An 8,514-nucleotide genomic window follows, 5' to 3' on the forward strand; every position below is an offset into this window, starting at 1 on the left:
TAACTGCAAATGGCATTGTCTGTCATTGTGTTGATTTAATACATTTGCATATTAAACTAACACATTCTTGTCAGGTTAACATGTACAAATCATTTTTTGTCTGCCAAAGTAAATTCTAAATGATGGCAAATAGAAAGGTGCAAAGCTAGAAATGTCCAGAATTGTAGTTTCTGGTCGCTGTCCCTATTATAATTGAGCACGTATTGGCCAAATGAACTACAATTCTATAAAGGGACTAAGCATCAGAAACAACTAAATACATTTTCACTACACAACCTCCTCCAATAAGATTTTGTGATTACCTCTTTTGTCGAGGCTATTCTCTAGTCCCTCTTCGACCTGTCTCTGAATCTGAAGCTGCGTCTTCATTACCCAAGATAGTGTTCTCACATCCATCTCCTCTGTCACCTCCCCTCTGGCAGCGGCGATACACGTGGTACGAGGAAGTAGTCTGCGGACACCGGACGTGGTGCTGAAGGTGCTAGCGCTCAACCTACCTTGATTGAGTTTGATGCTTACAGGAGGGGATTGGAGTGGATCGTCGTCGACCCGAGTCGAGGAAGGCGGCCGAAATCGGAGGCGCATCCTTAACCAAGGCCCCTGCACCCGCGAAGTCGAGCACGAAGATGCACACCTCGGTCTTGGGGTGTTTCATCCTGATCTCCTCGGAGACGGCAGCCGAGGAGCACGAGACTGGGCCCGGAGGAGGAGAGAGGCAAAAGGAAATGGCTCTGCCGATGTCGTTCATGGTGCCGGCGACGACGGGCCAGGGCCATAGCGGCGGTGCAGGGCTTGCCGGGGCGGAGGAAGGTGGCATAGACCCAGAGCCTTGAGGCACATGGCGGCGCGGGCGGCCGACGAGGCAGGGATGGGCTGTGAACCCTGAGGTTCTCCTTCGGAGGGAGGGATTAGGGTGGCTTTCTTGATGGATTTGCGAAGATTACGGGTCAGGGATGGAGAAAACCGGATGGAGTCATAACTCATAATGAATGAAATAAAACCGAACGCTGAGGAGTGAAAAATCGGTGAGAGGATATGATATGGCGCGCGACGATGGAGGAAACCGACGACGTACCAGCTGACGACGGAACAGCTTCGTGTTTTTTAAGTAGTAGAGATAGAGATTCCACTCCTTGCAATGAGATCAGAGAAGTCCTCATGTCTCAGCCATGAGAGTTCAAAAGAGAATTGAACATTGTTCCTGAGGTGAGCTTGTTCACCTGAATCAAGAATCAAAGGAGTATGATCTGAACCTGCCCGAGGAAGGGCTCTAACCGACGCAGGAGGAAATTTCTGCTCCCACTCGACACTTGCCAAAACTCTGTTTAATTTTTCATATGTAGGTGATTCTCTACGACTCGCCCACATAAATTGTCTACCTGAAAGCTCAATCTCCCGAAGATCAAGACTCTCAATAATGGCATTAAAAACAAAGGGCCAATGTGCATTAAAATTATCTTTATTCTTGTCCTCCTTCTACGCATTATATTAAAATCGCTCCCTATAAGCATAGGTAAAGTTTCATTCTCGCATACCCTTACCAGCTCGGCTAAGAACTCCGACTTATGCTTATCTTGAGCTACCCCATAGACGGGTATAAGAGACCACTCAAAACCGTCTAGCTTGGAACGAATGTGGAATTTTACACAATGGCTGCTATTAACAACCTTGAGGATCTGAAGAGTCTCGCTATTAATACCTACTAAAATGCCTCTGGATCTCCCTTGTGGAGGTAGGCAGTACCAAACGAAATTAAGACCCCCTGAAAGGTGTCTAAGGAAAGGCACAGAAAAGTTATCCCGCCCCGTCTCAATTATGGCAAAAAATCTAATTTTAGATCTCTTATAGTTTCATGCACAACGGATAAGAGATAGGGAGAGGAAGGGAGCTCGCGTGCGGGACAGTACCTTTCTTGGCCTGCGGTGTCCCAAATCTTGGCCTTGACGACCTTGCCGTCGACCTGGAGAGAGCGGGAGGCGGCGAGGTGGAGGGAGGAGGAGACGGGAGGCGGGAGGCGGCGAGGTGGCGAGGTGGAGGAAGGTGGGAGGCGGCGAGGTGGAGGGAGGAGGAGACGGCGAGGTGCAGGAAGGAGGAGGCGGCGGGAGGGAGCCAGATGGGTCGGGGGGCGATGGGGGTTGAGGACGGTCTCTCGTTTCCACCCAAATGACAGGTCGGTGCGGGAATCACGTTAACCCATGGCGTCATTTAGGTAGATATTCCAAATGAAATGATGTTGCAATTTCGTGGCAACCAAACAACATAAAGTTGGAATTGCCAAATGAATTCCACGATGGCTAATATTTGGATACCAAACGAGCTCTTAGTGAAATTCAGTTAGTGAAATTCAGTTGGCAGTTTACAGATCATGTGCTTGTACATACAGTAACATTTGTTTCAAGCAAATACATTATGAAGCATCTCTAATATGTACCATACTTGGCGACTTTCAGTTAGTGAAATTCAGTTAGCGCAAATTAAGTTAGTGAAATTCAGTTTGTGAAATTCAGTTGGCAGTCTACAGATCAGGTTTGCCTGTACAAGGTTAAATTAGTGAGGTTAGGCTAGCCGCTAGCCTAGAATACAAGACCTTAATCTGGATCCATCCATTTGGCCCCGCCGAGCCCAGCTCTGTTCCAATCACCAAGATCAGCGGTGATCGCGTCACTGAGATCTCTCATGTGTGCTTCTGGTTGTTCCAGTGTTAAACGCTGCGCGAGGTCAAGGTTTGTTCATCATTCGAGCTCGTTTAGCTACAAGAGGATGATTCCATTTCGTTTCGCTGTTGATGATTTCCGACTTTTCATTTAGAGTTCCTGGCCTTAATTTTTCATATTTCTGATGCTTCCTTTAGAGTTCAATCCTGACCTCCTCCTCCGCCGCCGCCGGGGAGGGCCGCTGGCAAAGCCCGCGTGGTGCCGGCCATGGGACTTTCCTTACCCGCTATCGGTTGGCTTTGCGCAGGACAGTAGTCGAAGGCGGCGGTGCTACTTGGGGCTTCTTGAGCTCGGTCCGGCGGCGGCTATGAGACTTGACGACGGCGGCGCCTGGTGAAGGGGCAGGCTGGCGTGGAGTGAGGCAGCGGAGGGCGGCGGTTGCTGCCAATGGCGCAGCCCAGATCGGGGCCAGATGGGCCTTGTCCTGGGCCAGGAGGGCCTAAGTGGAGCCAACACCGGCGGGCTGCTCCTAGGCTGCACCGCAGCTAGTACCAGATTTGGGCCAGGTGGGTCCAAGTATGGTGGCCCTTGGCAGCATGACCGGGAGGGGCAAGGTGATGCTCTTGCTGCGTGCGGTGGCGAGTTCTTGGATGCCGGCAAAGTGACCGAATTGACCAGCAACGTGTTGGCGTCAGTTTTTTTAGCGGCTATGTCCCCGGGCGTCGCGGCAGGGGTGTTTCTTTGCGGCGGTGTGGAGTCTTGGCCGGGACCATTTTATGAGGACTGAGGTTGCGGCGACGATGTTCATGGCATATGGCTACAACATTTCGGCTCGGTGGCGGCACGGGTAGGTATGGAATGGAGCTGCAGGTGGAAGGCGGCGGCACGGCTAATTGGGCTTGATCGAGGCTTGGAAGGCGGCCAGGCCTGATCTATGCCTAATCGGTCATGCTACTGCGTCTGGTCAGCGTAGACCTCGGGTGGCTGGGGGTGGATCCTTTCCCCTAGGTTGTTATGTGTTGTGACCGCTGCTGACTATGGTGCCTCCGTACCCTGTCTAATTCGTGTTGCGGTGTGTTGATCAAGTCATGGGCTCGAGTTCGTGGGGATGTCGGATGGTGCCCCTGGAAGGTGGACTGTGTGGATGGCTCTACGGCGGGCAACATGGCGGTGGTGGTGGTCTCATTCTTCGGTCATGGGAATGGCGAGGAGTAGACGGTGGGGGATCCTGGTGTTGGCAACGCTTCGGCTTTTAAAACTCCCAGATCGTATTTCGGGAGCCTAACTTGGGGACAACGGGCAGCTGAGTTCTTTGGTGTGGTGTGCGGATGCTTCTGAGTGAAAGCTCATCGCCTCGGCGCTAACGGCGACGATGCCTGCGGGTGTTGTAACCCTCTTGAGGGCATCGTTGTGGGTATCCGCCCCACGGTACAGCTCCGGGTGAAAACCCTAGACCTTGCGATCTCAACGATTGCAGCTCCGTCGTTACCCTCTTGGGGAGTCGTCATGGAGTCTCGACTCGGCTCAGTTTCGTGACAAGTTTGTGTTCTCTTTTGTCTTTTCTTTAGTTTGTTTTGTGAAGAGATTCTCCTCTTCACCTTATATTGGTTCATCCATTACGGCTTTATATATAAAGCGGGACCAAAGCCCTATTCCAAAAAGGAGTTCAGTCCTGACCTTAACTTTCACATTTCCGACTCTTCCTTTAGAGTTCAGTTACGTAACTGACGGGGATTTGTGTCAGAACATGACAATCTCTGCTGAAATCATGTTGTGTATTCACTGTAATCTGAACTCAATCGTTATACTACTTGTCTCTTGCTGCTGTTGCTAGATTCATCCGTTGGCATGTTCTTGGGTTAAAACTTAAATATTATAGTTCTATCTGAATGTTGGCCTTCATGATTTCATATGTTTTTGTGTGTGCGTTGTGTGATTCCAATATAATAAAGTACACGACGATGAACTGGTGACGAATCTGACCATAGTACGGGCGGCGAATTTAAGATAAGAAGACTATCTCAACCTGGCACAAATGACAAATCCACTCTAGCTACCTAGACTCCAACAAACAGAGAGGAGGACACGAGGTGCTCACGCTCGGCATACCATAGATGCATATGTCTGCCGTGATCCCTCACACGCACAAATCCACTCTGACCCCTACTTACTCTGGCTACCTAGCATCTAAAACTGCAGCCCAAGCATGAATTCAACACAAATAACTACTAGAAGAGGAGTGCTTAGCCGGAGCTGAGGTGGACGCCAACGGCCACCATGAAGATGGCGCAGAAGCCGAAGAAGATGACGGTGTGGACGAAGATGGCGAGGTAGCTGGTGCGCATGCTGTGGAACTCTGCGATGCGGCGGTCGTTCCCTGGTATCTGGCAGAGCAGGCCCGGCGTGAGCACCACGAAGAAGAGCACCGCGATCAGCACCGGACCCCAGTCACCCGACCCCATGGCTCGGCTGTTACCTTCCTCGGTGCGAGCTTCAGCAAGCAGCTGGCCTCTATAAATAGGACGACGATGGTGACTACAGATTATGTCTGCCGTGCCGTGCCGTCCGTGGCCGGCCGGCATGAAATTGTCAGTAGCAGTGGAAGGGGAGACTGAGTGTAGTAAGTGGACCTGGACAACAAAACGCGTCCATCACAGTTTCGGAGGCTCCAAGGTTATCTCCATCGATATCCATGTTTAATACCAGGCAATTTAATTTGGGAGAATCACTTGTGTTTCTTCTCATCATCTTCGCTTGAGTGCTACTGAATATGTTTTGACCGGCCTATGCCTGTGTGTGCAGATTGCATGTCACCGTGAGAAGCTTGATGTTGACCAACAAGATGCAAGCCTGCATGCTAACTTCGATCTCACCGGTGGCAGGCTATAGCAACCAAGTACAGTCTATGAATCCAAGTTCAGTCACTTTTTTGTTTGTTGGTTTTTATGGGTGCTTATCAAGCATGTCGCTCCATATCAAGTTCAGTCACTCACTGCACGAATGTACGCTTAATGAAAGACTCATATACAATCTATACAAAGAAAGACTCATAAACGAAGAGCTGAACGGGCCTTTGAATGGGCCGTCCTGTGATACCGATAGAAACTTATGGCCTCATAACATCGCCTGAAGGTGATCCTTGGTGGGCCGGCCCATTAACCAGTTCAATCGCTGAAAAGAAGTTGTAGAATATTCTTTTTATAGATGTACACGATTCGAGCTATAGCCCACTGCTTTCAACCATGGTCCACTTCCGCGGAGAGCCAGGCTCTAACATAGCATGCACGATTCACAACCATTTTTTGAATTTTTTTAATCTGAGCAAAAGAAGTATTTTGAAAAAAAATCAAATCTGAGCAAAATATCAAATTCTGAATCTGAGCAAAATTTTATTTTGATCAAATTTTGAATCTGAGCAAAATTCGATTTTGAACAAATTTCAAATGGAAGCGAAAAAATAATTTTGAAAAAATTGATTCTGAGAAAATTTTGAATTTGAATGATTTTTTAAAAAATGTGAAATTTTTATAAACCAACCAAAAACCAAACAGACAGTCCAAACACCGAACAAATTTCAACTAAAACCTTCTAGAATATTCATAAAACCGAAAAACCTGAAACAATACCTCCTATGTTTATAACGGGCCACGGCCCAAAAACATTCGCTCCCAAGCCATGTGTATTAGCCTGCGCCAATAGGTCATAAATAGGGATTGTCGTTGAGCTGGGCTTTGTTGGCTCGTGTTAATGGGTTGTTGCAGGTCTTCACACTCCTGTCCATACCAATAACGAACCGTCATCAGCTTTAGATGGGTCAGCTTGTTTAACACTAATAATAGGTTTTATGTGGGAAGCCCACTTAATCTTAGTAGGCCTCACATGGGCCATTTGATTAAACTTTAGTAGACTTAGGCGGGTAAGCCCAATAAAGTTTAGAAGGACTGTTTTTGGACAATGAATACCATATATATTTATAGCAATAAATAGTAGTACATGGTAGAGATACACAAATTGTCTCCAACGATTACAAAATAGATTCTAAAGGAAACACTAAATTTTTGAGGTCTTCAAACTCTTTCTTCTTCCATAATAATCTTGTACTTATCTGAAGGCACCAAAGATAGATACTAAATCGTAGATTTGTGAATACCAACAAATTTTTCCCATAATTTTAATTTAAGCCGCGATGCCAAGTCTTACTTAAGTGGGCAGACCCACAAACCTTAGCTTGATCACTTTATGAACAAGCGGACAAAATAAACATTGCAAATTAAATCCTAATAAAAGGATATATAGTTTTTAAAATCTGATTGAAAAGGATATAAATTAATTTCTACCATTGTGTTTTATTGCAAAGAAGAATGTGTTAGGTTTTCGGAAATTCAATTCGGCTCTTGGATGCATATGTTTTATGTACCCAAAAATTATATTTCGAAATGTTCAAAAAATTTGATAAAAAATTCTACATGTACATCTCCACAGTATATGTGTGTTCATCGAGTTTGGCAAGGAATCAATATTTTTTGTGATCTATGTAAAATAGAGAAAATTTATATTCTGAAATGTCTTATTTTTAGCATTGAAGATGTATGTGCAAATTTTTCGTTTTATTTTTTTAAAAAAATCAAAATATGTATAACATGTATTTCAAAATAAAGGGAGCATATGCTCCCATGTGCCAAAACACTACTCCCATAAGTTTCTTGTGTTAGAATGAAACCGATAAACATTGCATACACACGCACATGTGAATTAGTAACAAATGCATGTCGTTTGTTATTTTCTTTTGCACATATTTATTGTTGCACACTTCATCGACAAGGTTTTGTTCAATTAGGAAGTAGCGAGTTGTACCATTTATAGTAAAGTTCCTTACTTTTTCTTTCATAAAAGTAAGGACTTTTTTCTCCAAAAAAACAAAAGTAAGGAACACAAATAGATTGGACCCTTCCCTTCTTAGCTATATAGAAAAATAATAAACTTTAATTACAAATATTTGTGAACTCCTTTTGAATTTATTTGCCCAATTTGCTTGAAAACTCAGAGGATGTAGTGGTCAATTCAAAGGTCAGCATGGTCGATGATACCAACGTTGTAGGAAGGGGTCATTTAATTCCTTAACCCATCACCTTGACTTGACTTGACTTCTCGCGCTCTTCATCTTTTCTTCCTTTTGGCATACACTTGTCTCCTGCTGGGTGTCCTCAATGGAGACGAAATCTAGTCAAGATTTGCTAACTAACAAACAAATAGAAATCAATCAAGTTAGTTCTTCTCTCTTGACTAGTCAGACATCTATCAGATCACCTGACTCCAACTGGAGTCCATATTGCCCTAACCGTATTTGATATGACGTTCTGTTGTTGAAAATACCTAGTAGTTAATTTCTCACGTACGTCGCATTACATATGAATCGCCTGCAGACCAGTGATCACTTGCGCCGCCTCACACTATAACTTGACAAAATCTTCTCAAGCGTCGCAACCATGGATCGCAGCCCCTCGTCACCGGCTCCACGGGTGTACACGGAGGCCCAGCCGTCCACCATATTCGTGTACACCGATACGGCGAAGTTCATGGAGGTGGTGTGGAGTTTCACCGGCCAGACGGCGCACACGAACGTGCCGAAATCGGCGGCGTTGGAGCCGGGGCGGCAGCACCAGTCAACGCTTGCACCGGCAACTGCCACGGCGCCGGGACCAAGTGCGCCCGGCTTAGTGTCGCAACTGACGCTGTCACCGCCATTGTCGTTGGACAATCCCGTTCCGTGCGTCCTCAACAAGGCGCCGGATCGTGAGTGTATGCGCGTGTATGTGAGCGTCTGCGGTTGTACTGTGTTTCTTAAAAAAAAATAAGGCGC

The 8,514-nt window shown here is 46.5% G+C and overlaps 1 protein-coding gene across 1 annotated transcript; it reads right to left on the reverse strand.

The window, feature by feature from the left end:
- Nucleotides 1-4,897: 4,897 nt before the first annotated feature.
- Nucleotides 4,898-5,116, reverse strand: LOC124663974. Its single transcript, XM_047201596.1, has one exon. It carries the CDS (start codon nucleotides 5,114-5,116, stop codon nucleotides 4,898-4,900), a length of 219 nt encoding a protein of 72 aa, XP_047057552.1.
- Nucleotides 5,117-8,514: the final 3,398 nt, after the last annotated feature.

This window comes from Lolium rigidum, chromosome 6 (assembly GCF_022539505.1).
Source record: "Lolium rigidum isolate FL_2022 chromosome 6, APGP_CSIRO_Lrig_0.1, whole genome shotgun sequence".
NCBI lineage: Eukaryota > Viridiplantae > Streptophyta > Magnoliopsida > Poales > Poaceae > Lolium > Lolium rigidum.

Excerpts from the sequence above, each read along its gene's own strand:
- LOC124663974 (XM_047201596.1), bottom strand. The coding sequence starts at position 5,116 with ATGGGGTCGGGTGACTGGGGTCCGGTGCTGATCGCGGTGCTCTTCTTC.